This window comes from Pongo pygmaeus, chromosome Y, assembly GCF_028885625.2.
Source record: "Pongo pygmaeus isolate AG05252 chromosome Y, NHGRI_mPonPyg2-v2.0_pri, whole genome shotgun sequence".
NCBI lineage: Eukaryota > Metazoa > Chordata > Mammalia > Primates > Hominidae > Pongo > Pongo pygmaeus.
This window is the reverse complement of record NC_072397.2, coordinates 14,482,991-14,503,419: the sequence shown is the minus strand read 5'-3', so window position 1 is coordinate 14,503,419 and position 20,429 is coordinate 14,482,991. Positions and strand designations below refer to the sequence as shown.

At 45.2% G+C, this 20,429-nt stretch overlaps 1 protein-coding gene across 1 annotated transcript; it reads left to right on the top strand.

Annotated features, from left to right (window-relative positions):
• Positions 1-10,410: 10,410 nt before the first annotated feature.
• LOC129025971 (testis-specific Y-encoded protein 3-like) lies at positions 10,411-18,663 on the top strand. The gene is made up of 4 exons (XM_054473503.1): positions 10,411-10,919; positions 11,533-11,610; positions 11,739-11,850; positions 18,202-18,663. Exons 1-4 carry the CDS (start codon positions 10,566-10,568, stop codon positions 18,288-18,290), a joined length of 633 nt encoding a protein of 210 aa, XP_054329478.1. The 5' UTR covers positions 10,411-10,565; the 3' UTR covers positions 18,291-18,663.
• Positions 18,664-20,429: the final 1,766 nt, after the last annotated feature.

The following is a 20,429-nucleotide window of genomic DNA, read 5'->3' as shown; positions in this document are numbered from 1 at the left end:
ACACTCTCTTATAGCCTGCTTCCCTACGACAGTCTTGACTGGTTGCCCTCCAGGCCTGTTTCAATTGTCTCATTCTAGGACTTACATTCACTACCCTTTTAAGAATTTATCTTTCTCTTTTCTTGTGTGTCCTGTTTTCTGCATTTCACATCTTTATCTTTCTTGGTTTACTTCTTCTTTTTGGTAGGAAAAAATCTCTAGTAATTTCTTGAGGAAAGGTTCACCTGGAGACAAAATTTTCGAGTTCTCATATGTCTGAAAAATGTTATGTTTTCTCCTTGTACATTTGATTTTAGTCTATTTGGAAATAAAAACATATGTCAGAAATCAGTTTCTTTTAGAATTTTCAAATCAGAACTCCATAATCCATTGCCTTCTGCTTTATAGCGGTAGTGTTGAGATTTTTTTTTTTTTTTTTAATTTGACATGGAGTTTCGCTCCTGTTGCACAGGCTGGAGTACAATGGCAGGATCTCAGCTCATCGCAACCTGCACCTCCTGGATTGAAGTGATTCTCCTGCCTCAGCCTCCCCAGTAGCTGGGATTACAGGTAGGCGCCACCATGCCTGGACAATTCTGTGTTTTTAGTAGAGATGGGGTTTCTCCATGTTGGTCAGGCTGGTCTCAAACTCCTGACATCAGGTCATTCGCCTGCCTTGGCCTCCCAAAGTGCACCTCGGCCTCCCAAACTGCGCCTTAGCCTCCCACAGTGCTGGGATTACATGCATGAGCCACCATGCCTGGCCAGTGTTGAAAATTTCTAAATCATCTGGTTCCTCATCCTTTGTTCGTGACCTATTTTTACCTCTCTGGAAACTTACACCATTTTCTCTTTGTTCTCAGTGTTCTCAAATTGTACATTGATGTATCTTGACACGAGTCTGCTTTCATCGATTTTCATGCTATTTTGCTAGGTGTTCGCCTTTTAATCTGTAAATAAGCATCCTTATGTTCTGAGACTTTTTAATTATTTGTCAACAATTTATCCCCCTTTGTTTTACTTATTTATTTCACTTCTATAATTCATATAAATAAAATAATTGGAAAAAATTATCTTGGAGAAGCAGATACCATCACACTGATTCTGTCTGTGTTAACCTATCATACCTGAAGGTTGTCATATTTTATTAAGCAGAAATGTTGTATTTCTTGGTATTCACATTACAACCTGAAGATGGGCAATGACTGTCAAAATTTTAAATGTATGGGTAATAGTTAGAAGATGCAAGCACTGTATCCTCCAGAATTTTAGCATATGAAAATTGCTAATTTTAAATTCCAGGCACATTGATTTAAGCTTCAACATTCTCCCAGCTAAAATGAATCCATTTGTGCTAAGTTCTGTGATCAAAGGTGAATAAGACATTGTTTCTGCCTTCAGTGATAGCTGAGTCCAAAGGGAGACAAATAGAAATGATGTAAAAAGAGAGATAAGTAGTTCATGCGCAGTGGCTCACCAGCACTTTGGGAGGGCAAGGAGGGAGGATCATGAGGTCCGGAGATTGAGGCCATCCTGACTAACAAGGTAAAACCCTGTCTCTACAAAAAATTAGCCAGCCTTGGTGGCACACACCTGTAGTCCCAACTTCTTGGGAGGCTGAGGCAGGACAATTGCTTGAACCCGGGAGACGGAGGTTGCAGTGAACGGAGATCATGCCACTATACTCCAGCATAGGCAACAGAGTGAGACTCTGTTTCAAGAAAAAAAAGACATAAAGTGCTATAAAAACTGAGAAAAGGGACAGAATATCTGTGACAGATAATTTGTTTGGGTCAGTTGGAAATGAGGAGGTCTCAGTGTATGCTTTTACTGTTTCACGTTTGATTATGGGCAGAAACAAATGAATCTTAATATTTATGGGGTCACAGACACTTTTTAAAGGTGATGAAATCTATGATGATTCTTTCCATAAAAATCTATGTAACATACATCTGTATTTTACTTAGAAACTCAGAATGTGCACCATCAAGTGCTCTGGATAGAGTAGAATGAGTAGTAGTATTTAAGGCAGACAAGATGGGAAGGGGAATCCAAACACAGGAAATGCCCTGTGCGAGAGCCTGGACACAAAAAAGCTCGTACATTATTGGAATCAAAGTGAGTATAACATAATTCAGGGTGACTGGAGCATAGCTGGAAGATGAACCAATCATGGCGTAAGATGAAAACAGAAGGCCAGGCACGGTGGCTCACGCCTGCAATCCTACATTTTGGGAGGCACTGGCGGGCAGATCACCTAAAGTCAGAATTTGAAGACCACCCTGGGTAAAATGGCAAAAGCCCATCTCTAATGAAAATACAAACATTATCCACGCATGGTGTGGGGGTGACTGTAATCGTAGCTACTCAGGAGGCTGAGGCAGGAGAATCGGTTAAACCTGAATGGCAGAGGTTGCAGTGATCTGACATCGCACCACTTAACCATTAAACACCAGCCTGGAAGAAAGATTGAAACTCCATCTCAAAATAAATAAATAAATAAATAAATAAATAAATAAATAAATAAAAAATTTAGAAAGGCCGGGAGCGGTAGCTTCTGCATATAATCCCAGCAATTTTGGAGGCTGAAGTGGGCAGATCACTAGGAGTTGGGATTTCAAGATCAGCCTGACCAACTGGGAGAAATCCCATCTCTACTAAAAAAAAAAAAAAAAAAAGTACAAAATAAGCCCAGCACGATGGCGAGTGCCTGTAATCCCAGCTACTTGGGAGGCTGAGGCAGGAGAATCGCTTGAATCCAGGAGGTGGAGTTTGCGGTGAGCTGAGATCGCGCCATGGCACTCCAGCCTGGGCAACAAGAGCGAAACTCTACCTCAAAAATAAACACACAAAAATGAAACTAGAAGATAAGTATATATCCAGGGATAAAGCATGAAGTATCTCCAATGTCACTCATGCACTTTGTTTACTCAGAGACAACACCAGGATTGATTAAAATTATGCACATCATGTCAACCCTTTTCTAAATGTTAACAAATGTCACTGGAACAGCTAGTACCCATGGAATAGGATGTAACATTCTGACTGCAGGCTTTCACTTGCATTCCCTACAGGTGTTGAGTGTGGAGTGTTCAAACCTCAAGCTTATAGATTCATGAAGGAAAAATTATGTGCATTGAAAATTGAGAACAACTATGTTAAGAACAATATTCCATGAAAGTAAGTTCCTATGTACTCATCTGCTCTTAATTGTATTACACTGTTCTCATGCAGAATGATACAAGTAACAATTATTATTGTTATTACTATTATTAGTATTATGAAATGGAGTCTAGCTCGGTAGTCCATACTGGAGCGCACTGCTGCGAACTCAGCTCACTGAAACCTCCGACTCCTGGGTTCAAGGGATTCTCCTGCTTCAGCCTCCCATGTAGCTGGGATTGCAGGCACCCACCAAAACACCTAAGTAATTTTTATATTTTCAGTAGGGACGTGGTTTCACTGCATTGGCCAGGCTGGTCTTGAACTCCTGACTTCCTGAACCACCCACCTTGGACTCCCAACGTGCTGGGATTACAAGTGTGAGCCACCGCACCCAGCCAAAATTAATATTTTGAAATATTTAGAAATATATGTTCTCGGGCACAGTGGCTCAAGTCTGTGATCCCATGACTTTGGGAGGCCGAGGTGGGTGGACCACTTGAACTGAGGAGTTGGAGACTAGCTTGAAAATATGGTGAAACCCTGTCTCTACAAAAGATACAAAAAATTAGCCAGGACTGGAGGTGTGTGCCTGTGTTCCCAGCTACTGAAGAAGCTAAGGTGAGAGGACTGTTCAGGAGGATCACTTGAGCTCAGGAGGATGAAGCTGCAGTGCGCAGAGATTGAGCTTCTGCACTCCAGTCCAGTCTGGGCAAGAAAGTGAGGTTCTGTCTCTTGTACGTAGGGGTGTGTGTGTGTGTGTGTGTGTGTGTGTGTGTGTGTATACACATATGCATGTATATGTATACACACACTCATATATACATATATAAGAAAGAGTGAAACTCCCTCATACACACACACAGACACACACACACATACAAACACGCACACAAACATATATTCTTGGCCACCTTAATTCCTCTATAATGGAATTCTGAACAGCATGCTTAAGGGTCAATACCAGGGCCTGCAGGCAGATAGCCTGTGCCAGAACTGTTCAGAGTGGGTTTTTTCACATTATACAGTTTCATCTTCTGAGTACACTTCCTGATCCTATTGTTCCCTTCATATCTTGCATATCTTTCTGGGGAAAAGACCACATGCAGCAATACCTTTTTTTTTTTTTTTTTTTTTTGCTAAGTGTTTTCTTATTATTTGGAGGAGTTTTTAGTCGAAAAATTTCTAAGGACGAAACTTTTCGTCTTTTGGCTCAGGAAACTGCAGGCACCAGTTGCACAACAATATTTAAGAGTAGCACAGATAATAAGTCATATCCATTGCCTTAAACAAAATGTACAGAATTCGGTATTTTTAGTTACATGCGAACACTATATAGGGTTTGCAATTGATCATTTTTATATTCTATATTCTATTTGATACTGAACATAGAGCGTCAAGAATTGGGGCACACAATGATTTTTCAGTAAATATGCATAGAGTGCTGTAAATATTGAGATTGGAAAACATACCATGTTTCTGCCCTCATCATGTTCTCATTCTATTAAATGTTGTAATAACACAACTTTGAGTCATAAATCTTTCAAAAGAGAAGTACACACAAAAAAGAGCTAGACAAATACGTGGGACATTATGATCATTTAGAGCTTGTATCAGTTACAGCCAGGTCTTCAAGGCCCATAAATGCCAGGATAGAAAGTTTAGAACAAACTGTCTACACAAAGGCAAGTTTTTGTTGCTGTTGTTGTTTTTTCATAGGAAAATAATATCAGAGTTTCACAAAGGTTATAAGACTAACTGCAATATATAGGATGGGTTGAAGATCAGCAAGAGAAGACAGAAGGTGAGTTCTGAGTTTTATTAAATGCTTAAACTAACATATGATGGTGGCCTGGGTAAAGAAAGTTGAAGCAAGGACTGGAAGAAAGAGACAGGTGCAAGAATCATTGTAAAGATAAAGTCCACAAGTCTTGGCATGAGTTTTCAAATTGAGGCTAGTAAAAAATATTGTGGGATTCTTGCCATTCATCTATCCATCAAATTATTCAATGCAACTTTATTAAGATTCTAGATTATTATTAATCTTTATCATTATTCAAGATTATTAAGGTGTATTACTCATTGAATAATAAATATTGCATGCATGTTTATTACTATGCAAAAAGCACTGTGCTGGGTTCTGGAGGTACAGCAATGAATATGGGGTTAATGGTCCCCAACTTCATGAAGCTTTACATAGAGGGAGAGACAGATAATAAATAAAAGACACAAGCAGTCGTAAATGTTGTGAAGGAAATTTTGGGACGCGGAAAGAGAGTAACAGATAGTAGTGACGGTTGGTATAACAGACAGAACTACTGTACATTGGGCACTAAGTGAAGCTTTCTCCAGGGAAGTCTTATGTGATATATCTGAAAGAGCAGCCATTGATAAAGAGGGAAAAAAACAGCTGCCAACCCTCTAAAATAGGAGAATTTTGGCCTAGCTCTGTGTTTGAAGAACAGAGAGTTGCTAATGTGCAGAATAAAGCTGAGAATTTGAGTAAGAGGAAAATGGTAAAGTAACCAGTGGTTTTAATAGTACAGATGGGAATGCTGTCCTTGATAAAAGTAGTTCCAGTGGAATGAGACCAAAACCCAATTGAACTGAACTGAAAAGCCAGTGGGAAGAAATGAGGGAAGTGGGTACAGCGTGCTTAGTGGAGAAAAGTAATGAAGGGGTAGGTGTCAGGGGAGTAAACAACGGGAAAAATTCTAATTTATAAAAGCAATCTAAGAATTTAGATCACAGCTGTATATGTATACTGAGGTGGTAGAGAGGGAGAGATTAACGTACATGAGAAAATAAAATTGACAGCAGTGGATTGCGGTTTCTAGCACCTACAGTTCACTCTCACTTTGCCTGTGAGTTGGATAAATGTCTGAAAGCTGATTGTTTTTCAAAGTTGGTTTCTATTTGGGAAAGAAGGGAGTAGGGAACAACATGACATTGTAAACTGCAAAGCAAAATAAGGATATAGAGTACATAGAGGAAGAAAGAGCTCGGGCACTAGAAGATCTTGTTCCTCAAACCGCATGCTGCCTACTTTGTAGTCTAGCTTGACACGTGAGCCCTACTCCAGTTTCCAAAAGAACAATGATTGTTTCATTTAATCGGACCAAGGGCACTTGACACATCCCACCATATACATCTGTCATTTCAAAGAAGAAAGAGTATTTTAGAACTACAAATAGAAATAATGTAACATTAAGATGAAAATCAAATAACAAATCTAGCTTCGTTGAAAATCTGTCTATACTGATATCTTATTATTTTTTTTAATTCTGCCAAGGATTAGTGAACATATTCTCCCAGTCTTTTGTCTGTATGTTAAAACTTGCTAAACACCTCAAGTCTCGCATAAGAACTACAATGGAAAATGGATCAGTCAGGAGTTCTTCCATACAATTATCAATAAATTATATTTCTTCATACTGAAATTTGTTTTTTCATTATTGTAAGAAATTAACTTTTATATTAATAGTAGGTGATGTAACAAAGCAGGTCTTTAAGGAGATAACTGACACTGGATTTCCATGCCATTACTCAGGTGGCCCTTATTTGCCAGCCAGGTTCCCTCCCTGGACACACACTGAAGGTCCCCAACCATTTTGCGATCTCTTCACATTCCCAGCTCCTGAGGAAGCTCCAAAATACCTGTCCATGAAGAAAATAGAACATTTCCGCACACTGGATCCCAGTGTGGTCCTCCAGATTCCCTGTGAGGTGGACTATCTTGTATGGGAAGGCAGGGCACTGGGAGGGAGGATGTCAGAGACGATAACACATGTCAGGGCAGCCCAGGGTCATGGAAACAGAACAAGACAGTCCCGGGAGAAACATTCTAAAACGGCATAGACCTAGGTGGGCCTCAGGTGGACATCTGCGTGGAGAGGGAGAGGGCCCTGGTTGAGCTCAAAATGAGCCCCAGGTGGTAGCAGATCTTAGGGCAGGGCATGGAGCTGGCAAGTGATGATGAGACAGCTATCCCTTAAGCCCTGCTTCTCACCCACTGACTTTAGCCACATATGCATCCTAGTGGCTTAACGTTCCCCAATCCTGACATGTGGGTGTTATAATTTCCTGATGGGCCTTTCTCCCCCAAACCATGGATTGCCTGGGATTGCTCACTGCAGTCTCCTCCATGATCCTTGGGTTCTCCATGAGGGGCACAGATCCAGGACTCAAAGGCCTCTGAGTTGCCAATCCTTGGTTGCTCGCCTGGCCTCCTCTCTGTTCTGTCTCTAATGCTGTCCTTCCCTCCATGGGATAGAACTGCAAAGCATTGAGCCATAGGCCCTGGCTGATGATCTAGGGGACTGCAGAAGCAAGTCCAGGGGAGTTCAGGTCACAGCTTAAAGCCAGTTCCCCGGAGACCAAGGAATGACCAGCGAAGTCCTTTCCCAGGATGCCCCACGGCGAACCCCACCTCAGCAATCCTGCCAAAACCCGGGCAGTCTTATTCAGCCAAACAACCTCCACCTCCACCTCAGCCATGATGTCTGTCATATGATAAGCTCAGCCGTTGTGTCTTCCAATATGATAAGGTCAGGTAGGAGGTGTACTGCCTGCAGCTGGAGGCTTGACCTTCATGATCCCAGAACCACTGGACTGCAGTGGAATGAGACACTCTGTACCCTGCAGGGAGAGGAGTCAGGAAGGTTCATGCCAGACCTCACCTCCCACACACCAGCTGCCCTACCATGCTGGGAGGCATTCCTTACCGAGGATGCCAACACAGTACTCCTTAATGATGACTTCACTGTCGAAATAGAGATTGTGACGACATGAAATCTTCATCCCGCCGCCGGTAACCGGGATCGCTGAGGTCCTCCACCTGCCTGATCAAGGAGAAAGAGAATGGATTCAATACGACCATCTTATCTAGCTGGGCTGTAGTGAACCACGAGTTTCCACTTTCCAGTTCTCCCACTGAGACAACCCTGGTCCCCAGGGGGACCACAGACTGACTCAGAAACTGGACCCCTCCCACCGACCCAGGCTCCCCAGCCTGACCTACAAATCCATCATGTAGCAAAGCAGGACTTCATCATGGTTTCCGGCCCAGGCCGACATCTCGTGTGCCAAACAACCTACCTCTGGTCAGGAAGCCTCCAGATGATTGGGTGGGCAAGTCTCGTGACGCCCTGCAGTTTTGCAAGAGCACAGAGACTGTGGAGCAGGGCTATCTCCCAGACATTTGGCCTGTCACCGTCCGTTGTTGGTCCTGTGTCTCTGTCTGGCGAGGAGGCAACGGCACAGCTATGGTGGTTTGTGGAGTGGGTGGACCCCGGCCAAGACGGCCTGGGCTGACAAGAGCGGAGAGGAAGAAGAAGTGGGCAGGTGGTTGCAGCTGAGGAGCGGAGGGGCGGGGTGGCACGGAGTGGTGTGAGGCGGCTGCTTCTCCGGGTTCATGAGCTGCAGGAGGCCTTTGTGTGCTGAGTGCCGGACCTGCTCTGCTGATGTCCGGGTGTGTGCTGTCTTCTCATCCTAGTCTCCCTGAGGGGTGGGCCTGCCCACTTGAGGGAAGTCCTGTAGTAAGAAACGGCGGCAGAGTTGTGCCTGGCGCTCCCCATGGGAATTGCGTGGGTGCAAAGGAGGTTATATAGACTCAAGGCCTACACCCCTTTGGGTTCGGCGCCGGCAGGGGGAAGAAAGCCTATCTGGGGAGCTGGTGCCTGCCTTGAGGTGGTCGGCAGCCCCATGCACCGCGAACCCGTCTTAAGCACCTTGTGTTTCTGGGCTGAGCCTGTTGGAAACGGGCACCGAGAGCATGGGGTGGTTGAATGGCTGGCAATGGCAAAGAGACTGCCCGTCCTCCAGGGACGTTCCCAGGGAAACGTGCCCTTCGACTTTCTGCTGCGCGGGAAGGGACCTTGGCGCCGCGATTCTCCCTTGTGAGTGCTGTGCTTGGCTCCCCTTGCCTACCACGTGTTCCCAGGGCTGCTACAAGCAAGCTGCAAGGATATGGCTCTGGCCCAAAAGGCGGAGATGCCCTGTGGCCTGGGGCACTCACGGAGCCCAGCTCCAAGTGAAGGACCTCCAGCGAGTCCATTGACGGCACAGGTGTTCTTGGTCCAGGGCCAGGCTGTGCCCGCTGGCCCTCCTTCTGCCACATCACGTCGGTCTCCTCCTCAACCACCACCTCCACCTCAGCCATTATGTCTTCCACCATCAGCACCGCCTCCTCTTCCAAGGCCGCCTCCTTGCTCTGTACTCCGGCCGTCCTCAACAGCAGAGCCTCCAGCCTGAACACGGTGCCGTCCTGTGTGCTCCCACAGATCCCGGCCTGCGCAGCCCAGCCCAACCTCCGCACCCCTAGGCTCTTGGGGACCGATCCCCCACAGACACCCTCCCTAAAAACCCACGGGCATCGCCCTGCTGAGAACCTAGTCCCACACCCACGTGGACCCAGGTTTCCTGAGGAGCTCCGCTGGACCCGCAGATCCTGCAATGGCCACAGGGCTCGGCTCCCCCGCAGGCTCAACTGTGCACAGGAGCTCAGGAGCCAGAGGCCCAGGCCCTGGGCCTGCAGAGTACCACCAGCAGGCACCGCAGCCACTGCAGCGGGTGCGGGAGCCTCTGGGTCGGCAAGGCATTGCAAAACACCGTGCGCGCAAGTCATCAATGGCCAACCCTGGCGGCCGGCCTCTGGTGTGCCCAGGGCATAGGACAAGAGGCCCTTTGGAATGCTCCTTGGACTGCAGCATCCTCAGGGAGGAAGCATGGTACGCAGAGCCTGTATTTGCCTCGACCTGCGATAGTGTGTGCCGGGGTTCTGGCCTCTACAACAGATCAATTTCACCTTAGCACAAGGAGGCGACTTTCCTCCCACGTGCCCGGCCCGACTCACTTCCCCTAGGCCGCCCCTGTCAACCTGGCCCCAGCAACCAGAGAGAGTTCTCTGGATCTGCAGTATTGCTTCCGTACCATCCAGCTGGCCTGCCTAACGAAGAGAGATGTTTCATGTGTTCATGACACATAGAGATTTTCATGGCTTGCCACACTCAGGATGTCAGGACACAGGGCTGCCGTGCCCACAATTCCAAATGCCACGCAGCCCGTCTGTCCCAGGATGCCGAGCTACCGGGCACAAGCTCCAAGGGCTTCTCGGAGGAGGTTTGGGGAGAGGAGTTGGCGTTAGGGGGAGTTGGAGATGCAGGCCCACCAGTGGCTGTGCCGCCCAGGGAGACGCCCACCGCCCTCCCATTCATTGGCCAGCATGGGAGGAAGGCGGTCGCAGCGCGGCTCCCCGCGCTCTTCCCGCGCAGTCCATTAGGGGGCGCCCGGGAGCCCCGCGCATGCGCACTGAGGGCCCGCTGACCCACTGGGTGCAATAAAGGCTGCGGCCGGGTTCGTGTGGCTCGGTTCGGGCAGCATAGGCCTTGCTCAGTGGGAGTGCGGAGGAGGGCACCGTCTTCAGGATGGAGGCTGTACAGGAGGGGGCGGCCGGGGTGGAGAGTGAGCAGGTGGCTTTGGGGGAGGAGGCGGTGCTGGTGTTGGATGACATAATGGCGGAGGTGGAGGTGGTGGCCCAGGAGGAGGGCCTCGTGGAGCCGCAGGAGGAGGCCCAGCGGGCACAGCCTGGCCCTGGGCCCATGACCCCAGAGTCTGCACTGGAGGAGCTGCTGGCCGTTCAGGTGGAGCTGGGGCCGGTTAATGCCCAAGCCAGGAAGGCCTTTTCTCGGCAGAGGGAAAAGATGGAGCGGAGGCGCAAGGCCCACCTAGACTGCAGAGGCGCGGTCATCCAGAGCGTCCCTGGCTTCTGGGCCAATGTTGTATCCTTCTCAGTGTTTCTTCTGCCTTTCTGGTGGAGAGGTGCTCTCGGGGAAGTGTAAGTAACTTATGGGCAGCTTGGCATCGATGTGACGCCACCTTTGGGGAACAAAGGTGAGTTGCCCCGGACAAATGTGGCTAGGGAAAACTGCAGCAGGCGTGGGTACTATTTTCCTGCGTGCGGCAGAGAAACCCTTGGTGATGCCGAGCAGCAGACGTTTGGGGCATGTTTTTGAAGAACAGAAGCGAGTTCAGACCAGAATAGGTTTTTGTGTGCATCAAGCTATTTTTAAGGCAGTGTGATTGCTCCCCCTTTCTAGTCCGATCTGGGACTGGGCGTCTTCGGCTATAAGCAGGTTCTGCCACTCCTCAGACACCAGCAAGTCTCTGCAAATCGCACCTCCGCATGTCAGTGCAGTCAGCCTCAGAATTATACACCCTCTGTGAAGCCAAGGGGCCTTATTTTAGGGGTAGGGGGAGGCGAAAGGAGGTCATATACGTGGAAGCAGATCTGAGAAATCCCCTACCCCAGCCTCTGGGTGCTCTTAGGCCTTCTTCTCTGTTGCTCCTAGCTTCTCCTTCCACCGCATGTAAAGCCTCTTTGACCTAAATCAGATTGCAAACCACCCCCAGATGTCAGCCCTGATCACTGACCAAGATGAAGACATGCTGAGCTACATGATCAACTTAGAGGTGAGGACAGCAAGACTGAGGCTAGAGGGTTTAGTGGGGGAGGGTAAGGGAAATAATTGGTTCCTGTGAGCAACAGTTGGCACCTCACCCAAAAAGGTATTTAAACTTTCTCCACCTTGTCCTGACAGGTGGAAGAAGTGAAGCATCCCGTTCATCTCTGCAGGATCATGTTGTTCTTTCGGAGTAACCCCTACTTCCAGAATAAAGTGATTACCAAGGAATATCTGGTGAACATCACAGGTGACAGGTGGCTCCCAGGATGGGTAGTGGAAGGAAGATGGTGGGTGGATCATTGCCAACGTGATCCAGTCCCCTTCCCACAAAACTTTCTGTCTCTGTAGAATACAGGGCTTCTCATTCCACTCCAATTCAGTGGTATGGACACAGGATATGGACGCTCTTGTTGATGTTTACATCTTTAGTTGGGTTAAGCTTTTCTCCACGATTGTATGTTAGGTGAGGAACCAGTAGTGTATGTAGCTACCAACATTACGAGTGCATTTTGTGCTCTTGCAAACTCTAGTGAGGCTCTATTCTCCCCAGTGATTGGCACTGCAGATTGTTTCTGGAGCCCAGGGCCCTCTGATTTTCTGTGGCCTTTTCAGCATACTTTGCCTAAGTTTAATAATGTAAAGAGCAGATAGTTGCACAGTATGTGTTGCAAGCCTCACACAGGAGGACAACACATACAGTTTTCATTCACGGGTGGGTGGCGGCTTCCCATGAACACCTGTGTCTATGCACAAGACGAGGGGTTGCCTGTGTCACTGATGGGTGAGGAGGATTTCAGTGTCGGCGGCAGAACTTTCTTCCCGGTTCCCAGAAAAAACAGTTCCAACATGAGCATCCATGTTGGCCACACACTAGTAGAGTGCTAACATTCCTGTCCCATATGTACTCTGGTCGGCACAGCTTCTGTGAGAAGAGCTATGTTGTTTCAGGGAGGAAGGTTTGACAGTCAAAGTTCATGAATCTGTTGTACTGCCTTCAATACGCATTCCACACCTCCTGCTCGGTATCAGCAGTTGAGCTTTGAAAATCTATAGCCCAGTTTTGCCCCTGCTCCTGGGCACACTGATAATACCATTGTTTTGGTATTATCAGAGATGGTGCTGAATTGTGCTGAATTGTACAGGCTGTCTAACGCTTCTTCCACTGAATATCCGTGCACATGGGCCACAAACGCTAAGGGTACTGACGGATTTGTATTCTGCCTCAGTAACTCTGAAACACCTCTGTTACATCTACTGTCAGGGTCTTTTTCATGTTTAAAGTACCAAGTGTGTGTTTGTAGTTTTTAGTGTGTTTGTAGTTGTGTATGTTTATTTCTCTGCGTGGGTTTGTATCTTTCCTCTGACTCCACCTATGTCTCCCCATATTTTTCCACACTACCTGCGGTAATTTGTACATGTCTATCTCTACAACCATGCTAGAATTTGTATCTGTGTCTTTGAACATCTGTCACTCTCTCTCCCTTCCTTTCTTCCTTCCTTTCCTTTACACCCTTCCTTTCTTCTTTCCCTTCCTTCCCCACCACACTCTCTCCGTCTGTATCATCTACCTTTCTGTTCTCTATCTGAATTTAGTTTGTAATTCTGAATCTCTTGGCAGTGGCGTCAGACATCAGAATGTCTGGATGAAATTCCTCTTTGAAAGACTCTGAGCTGAAAGAGATGAGTTCTTTTTGTGAGCCATAATGAACGGTTTATTTCAGGCCAATCTAGCAATGACAGTGTTAAAAACAAATACTGAGCATTGCAGCAAAGCCAAAAGTCCCATGGATTCCACTCATCCCGCTCAGTGTATCGAAAAGGTGGAAAAGTGAAAAAGTGGGTATGCCTGTGGTCTCCCAAGCGGAAGGAGAACTTTCAAGTGATTGTGTCAGATGATTTTCCAGCAGGCAGCTATAGTTCGTAGATACATGCTGCGTAAACACAAGCACGATGATGAAACGTAGAAAATGTTCTTCTTCCTCCATTTCAGTTTTGTATTATCTTTTAACCAACATCATGCGTACAGAATTTCTTCACGACATGTCATAAACTATTGTTTAATGAACTCATACCTGAATTATTCATTGTGTCAAAGAATGTCAAACAATCATGATTCGTTATGACCTGCTACAGATAAGTGATAGGAAATAAGAAAATGAGAGCATATAGAAAGGGCACATCGTGGTCTGGGAACTTCACCAAGAGGTTCAGGCTAGCTGAATGCGTGTCAGGGATTCAGAAAAAGACACTTGCACTTGTTATTAAGGGCTTTGAATGGAAAAGGAGCACTCTTTTTACATTTATGTCTTTTAAGTCATTTGGGGAGTTTGGTGTATTATTACTTACAGTGTTCTCTCTGCCCTTTCTTATTGTTCTCCCCATCTGGCGCTGTTATTATGTGAAAGCTGGTTTCCTCCATCGGATCGCGTAGGCTCTAATGATGTTTCATTTATTTTGATTCTCCTCACACTACGTAGTTTTAATTTGCCGAATGTGACTCTTTTTTTGTTGGTTTTCCGAGAATGGGTCTTACTCTGTCTTCTAGGTTGGACAGCAGCCCCAGGGTCTTAGCCCACTGCATCCCAGACACCACACACCCATGTGATCCTCTCAACTCAGACTCTCACACAGCTGGCACTAGAGGTGCATGCAACCCTTCCCAGCTATGTATTAATTTAGCAATTGATTACTTTTTGGATATGGGCCCATGTTGCCCCAGGCTCCTCTGGAACTCCTGAGTGCAGGCAATCCTCCCACCTCAGCCTACCAAAGTGCCGGAATGACAGGTGTGACCCATGGCCCTGGCATGGCTTTGAGTTTTTTGCTTTTTTCTTCTACCTCCTCACGTCTTCTTTTCAAACATGCAGTGAAGGTTTCAATTCATGGACTGTAGTCTCCGTGCCTCTAATTTCTATCTTTCAACTCATCGTCAGCATTCATTGCGATTTTCATATTTATAAATTTATATATATATGTGCACATATATATTTTTCCTTAACTTACCAAACGATGTTGCATTCTTTCCTGTGTCATGAAAAAGACTTTGATAGAAATGAAAAGCACCGCTTTATAATAAAATAGTTTATTGACATTTATTCTCTTAAGGCGTTTTAAAAATTGTATGTTTATTTGAAACTGTCATATGAAATGATACATATTTATAACATAAGGAGTGTTGTTCAAAAGGTCATATATATTATGCATTGGATACATCCAGCTAATCAACATATGCGTGATCTCACATACTTGTCATTTTTGTTGTGAAAAAACTTGACATGCACTGTCTTAGAATTTTGTTAGAGAAAGAATACATTATCACCAGTTATAGTCAGCAGGCTGAAGAAAATATTTTTAACCTATCCCTCCTTTCTAACTAGAAATATGAATTCTTGATCCAGCATCTCCTCAGTGCACCCTCTTCACCCCCGCCTTCGGAGTCACTACCTCTGTGAAGTCCGCTTTTTCAATTTCTTATAAGAATGAGGTCATGTGCTAGTTGCCTTTCAGATACCTGGCTTATGTGACTTAACAAAATGGCATGCACACATTCAGCAGATTCACACGCATTGTCACAACTGGCAGGATTTCCTTATTTATTATTGCATTACATTTTTCCATTCCGCGTAGGTGTATTTACCCCATTTTTTTAATCCACTCATCAATTGAGGGACACTCAGGTTGCTTCCGTTATTTTGGCTCTAGGGAAAATGTAATGAGTGCAACAATACTTGCATGGGTGCATGCACACCTTCAACATACTGATCTGTGTACTTGTGGGCGTGCCCGGGTATTTTGATTTGCTGGATCATATGGTGGGTGGTTCTACCTGTAGATTTTTGAAGACTGTTTATATTAAATAAAACCCATAAAACTTCTTGTAATGCCTGCACCAATTTACATTCTCACCAAAAGTGAGCAAGGAATTCCTTTTCTCTGCATCCTCACCAGAAATGAGGGTTTTCTTTTTTCTTTTTTTTTTTTCTTGTCTTTTGGAAAATAGGCATTCTGACTGAAGTGAGAAGAAATCTCATTGTGTTTTGATTTGCATTTTCCTGGTGGGTTGGGGATGATGAGGACTTTTTAGTGTGTCCTCTGGACAACTGTATGTCTTAGTTTCAGAAATGAGTATTCCAGCCTTTGCCCATTTGTTTTCAAGCTATTGAGTTGTGGGGAGTTCCTTATGTACTTTGAATATTGACCCATTAACAGATCTATGGTGACCCAATCATTGCTCCCATCCTGTAGGATGCCCCTTCTGTTTCTTTAGTTTTCTGTGTTGTGGTGAAGCACTTTAGTTTGATATGATTACATCCTCTATTTCTGATGGTGTTTACTGTGCTCTTGCAGTCACTTTGAGACCATCATTGCCTACAGAGATGCCATGGAGCTTCTTCCTTGTGATTTGTTCTGGTATTTTTATTGTTTCCTGTCTGACATTGGAGGTTGGTGATAAATTATCCACTTGTAAATTCCTTTATGTGGCTATTCAGTTTGTCCCCAACCTAGTTTATAGAAGATACTTGATTTTTCACTGGGCGTTGTTGCTTCTTTGGGAAAAGGCCGTGACTTAGCTGCAAATGCAGTGACTTAGTTCTGGGCTCCTGTTGTTTTTCATAAGCTCAAGTCTCTGCTTTTCTGCAGTGCTATCCTATTTCGGTACGTAAAGCTTTGTAGTAGTATATCATGAAGTTAGGTAGTGTGATGCCTCCAGCTTTGTGCGTTTTACTGGATTGCTCTGGGCTTTCAGGATGTTCTGCCGTTTCACAGGAAATTTAGGATTCTCAGATTACTTTTCTAAGAAGAATGGGTCATTGATATTTTTACAGGGGTTGTATAGGATCTGAGGATCACTCAGGTAGTATTGATGTCAATGCCATTTAGACAATGTGTTTGTGTGCACATGCTCAGGGCCAAGAGACACTGGGTGTCCTCAGCAATAGTGAGGTGGGCCTTAATGTCCAGCCAGATTGCCTTCCTGGAAACACACAGAGGATCCCCTTCCGTTTTGCTGTCTCTTCACATTTCCTCCCCTGCGAGCCCTGTGTGGTCCTCCAGATTCCCTGTGCGATGGCCTGCCTTTTTTGTGGGTGGGGAGTTGCTGGGTGAATGAGGATGGCAGAGGGGAACAAGCATGTCAGGAGAGCCTGGGTTCATCCAAATGGGACTTGGCAGGCCTGGGAGAGCCATTCTGGGAGGATGTAGACCTGGACAGGCCTCAGATGGGCATCTGTATGGAGGGTGAGACAGCCCTGGTGGATCCCAAACTGAAGGCCAGGTAGTGGCACGCCTCAGGACAGAGAAGGGAGCTAGCAAGGGATGATGAGGCAGCTATCTCTTGATCCTGGCTTCTTACCCATTGACCTTTGCTAATTATGCCTATTTAGCAGATTAGGGTTCCCCCATCCTGAAATGTGGGAACTACAGTTCCCTTATGGACCTTTCTCCACCAGCCCATGATGGCCTGAGTTTGCTCACTGCAATCTCCTCCCTGAGCCTTGGCTTCTCTATGTGCATCCTAACTCCGGGACCCACAGGCTTCTCAACCCCCAGGCCTGGGCTGCTTCCCTGTCCTCTTCTCTGTTCCCTCTCTGAGGGCCTAACTCCGTTGAGTAGTGCTGCAGGAGATTGAGCCACAGGCCCTGGCTGATGACCTCGGGGACTGGGCAAAGTGGTCGTGACAGGTCAGGTTCCGGTCCAAAGCCAATTCCTCCGATGCCGAGGAATGTCCAACAAGGTCCTTTGCCATGACGCCGCATAGCTGCCCCACCTCAGCAAACCTGCCATACCCTGGGCAGTCACAGTCAGCCAACCAGCTGAGGAAGCTCAGTTAGGCAGTGCCCTGCAGGAAACTGGGGCCTTCACCTGAATGAGCCTAGAACCACTTGACTGCAGTGGAGCCAGTCGCCCTGTATCCTGGAGGGAGAGGAGTCAGGAAGGCTAACGCCAGGCCGAGCTTCCCAGGTACTACCCCCTCTACCATACCAGGAGGCACTCCTCATTGAGGATGCCAACGCAATACTCCTTAGTGAGCACTTCGTTGCCAAAGTAAATGTTGTGATGACAGGCAAACTTCTTCCTGCCAGTTGTACTCATGATGAGTGAGTTCCTCCTCCTGCCTGTCCAAGAAGGAGAAAGAGGACAGCCAAGGGACAATTTCATCTAGGTGGGCTGAGGTGGCCTTCTAGCTGGGGTGAAGCATGCGTTTCCCCTTCCTAGCTCCCCGACTGAGACACCCCTGAGCTCCAGGAGCACCTCAAACTGACCTGGATCTTAGAACCCTTCCCCAGACCCGGGCTTACCATCCTGACCAGCAATCCAACATGTAGCTTTGAAGGACTTCCTCATGATGTTTCAGCTACTTGCTCTCACCGGAAATAATCACAACTTTTAAACTGTTCTTCATGCCAACTTAAATGTTTCATTTTTACTACCTCATGTTTTGGATGAGGCATGTATTTTTAAATAGATTTTCACCCTTATTGTACCTCTGTGATAAACTGCTTACTTACATTCATACCATAATTATCTTTCAGTTTTACTTGTCTGTTCCCCAAGATTCAGTGAAACTAAGAATTCTATTTATGCTTGTATCTTTCAGCAACCATATGTGAGATAATGGTGCACATTACTGCAGAAATCACATATACAGGTCCAAAGGGAGACGAAGAAAAAGAAAGCAAGTTTTAAAGTCTGTACATTCCTAACTCTGTATCAGAAACTCACAAATAACAGTGAAATCAAAGAATGATCACAGCCAATTCCTTTTCATACCTAGACTGAAATAAGAATCTTCAAAAGAAAAGAAAGTTCAGAATTTGGGTTTGCAAAAAGTTTCCTATATAGACAAAATTATTGGTAACTTTCTCTGACTAGAAAACAAACAAAAATCCACGTTTTTCATATGTGTAAATATACACATTTTTATTTCCATCAGTGATGATACGCAAGTAAGTAATAAAGTGAAAGTACAATAAATTGATATATGGAATGTTCACAGTCTCCAAATATTCCATTGAGACTATTAATTTTATGTAAACCATAAAGAATGCTTCATGAAACTACATTATACAGTGTCTTTTAGTATTTTACTCACATTTTAAATAATCAACAATTAGAGGGAATTCTTCCTCATTATTTATTACGACTACCGTTATTTTCCTTGAGTAATCCTGTTGAAATTAAGTATTTTAAATAAAACATTAAAAACAAATTATATTGACTGATTTCAGCTTTTAATGAAATCCTACTTGTGTATTTGTAGTAATGTGAAGTATAACTTTCTCCTCACAATTACTCTTTTATAAAACCGGTGTTATTGTTTTCTCTGACACTAACATTGTGATATCTCACAGCTTTACTGTGTGTATACATGACATCCCTCCAGAGAGTAGGCGTCAAATATGTGGAAAAATCATATTTGTGACAAAATTCTGGGAAAGGCAATGGTGAAATGGAAGAATAATTTCTAACTTGCTAACTGTTGGTCAATGGGTTTGTATTTATTTAGCTATAGACACGTATGTGCACACTGTGAGTTTGCCCATGTACATATACATTTCTAGGAGATACCCGTAATATATGGGTTGTGTAATTTTTAATTTATCCACTATTGTGTATGTGTGAAATTAGAAAAGCAGTTACCTTTTCTTTACTCAATTTGTTGGAAAGCCAAAAAAGTCTGTCAACCTTCATTTCAATTAATCCAATACTGTTAACTGCGGACACCTTCATTCTCCTTGTTCTCCTTTGGCAACCGGGAAGTTAATTCTCACTCTAATTCAGCTCTCAGGGTGTGATCCACAAACTTTGTATATGCTTAAAAGGATAAAAGTTCAGTGAAATGTCAAGCCATGCTGTGAAATGTTCCATTGTTTCTATATCTCTAATTGTCCTTTCATGTTATAGAGGCAAGAAAAACAATTCAATGTGTTTCTTAGTATCCAGTCCAATGCACTCTTTCTTCATAATATGCCAAACCCATCCCTTCAAGGCCTTGACATCTCAACATGGCTGGACGTCTCAAAATCTCTTCTCATTAATAACCATTATGTTAATCACTGTTGCCCACAACTGGAATTCGACTGTGAAATCCCCTGGTGGAAATTGCTGTAATGGCTCAAACTACTGGAATGACTATTTGTTTTACCTGAAAACATCTGATGAGCATATACATATGCTATGTGCATGAACATATTGTACATTAACAACATACCATCACTGCCAGTAGATAATAGGTATCCCAAACCTTTGAACCAAACTGACCTCAGGTGCTCCCACAAACCAAGCTTTTTCCTCCACAGCTTTCTTTTTATGTCAAAAAACCGCAAGTCCAGGCCGGGCGTGGTGGCTCTCGCCTGTAATTTCCACATTTTGGGAAGCCGAGGTTGGTGGGTCACTTGAGGTCAGGAGTTCGACACCAGCCTAGGCAACATGGCAAAAACCTGTCTCTACCAAAAATAGAAGAAGTAGCCAGGCCTAGTGGCACATTCCTGTGGTCGAGCTACTTGGGATGCTGAGGCAGGAGAACCGCCTGAACCTGGGAGGCAGAGGTTGTAGTAAGCTAAGATCAGACTACTGCACTCCAGCCTGGATGACACAGCGAGACCATGTGTCAAAAAAGAAAAAAAACAAAGCAACTCCACTCGTCCAGTCGCTTAGGTAAAAAGTACTGTAGTTGGCTGGGCATGATGGCTAACGCCTGTATTCCCAGCACTTTGGACTTTGGAAGGCTGAGACGGGCAGATCACCTGAGATCAGCAGTTGGAGACCAGTCTGGCCAACATGGTGAAGCCTGGCCTCTACTAAAAATACAAAACATTAGCTGGG

Coding starts and splice junctions, on each gene's coding strand:
- LOC129025971 (XM_054473503.1), top strand. CDS start 10,566: ATGGAGGCTGTACAGGAGGGGGCGGCCGGGGTGGAGAGTGAGCAGGTG. Junction 10,920..11,532: donor CTGGCTTCTGGGCCAATGTT/GTATCCTTCTCA, acceptor GACCTAAATCAG/ATTGCAAACCACCCCCAGAT. Junction 11,611..11,738: donor GCTACATGATCAACTTAGAG/GTGAGGACAGCA, acceptor TTGTCCTGACAG/GTGGAAGAAGTGAAGCATCC.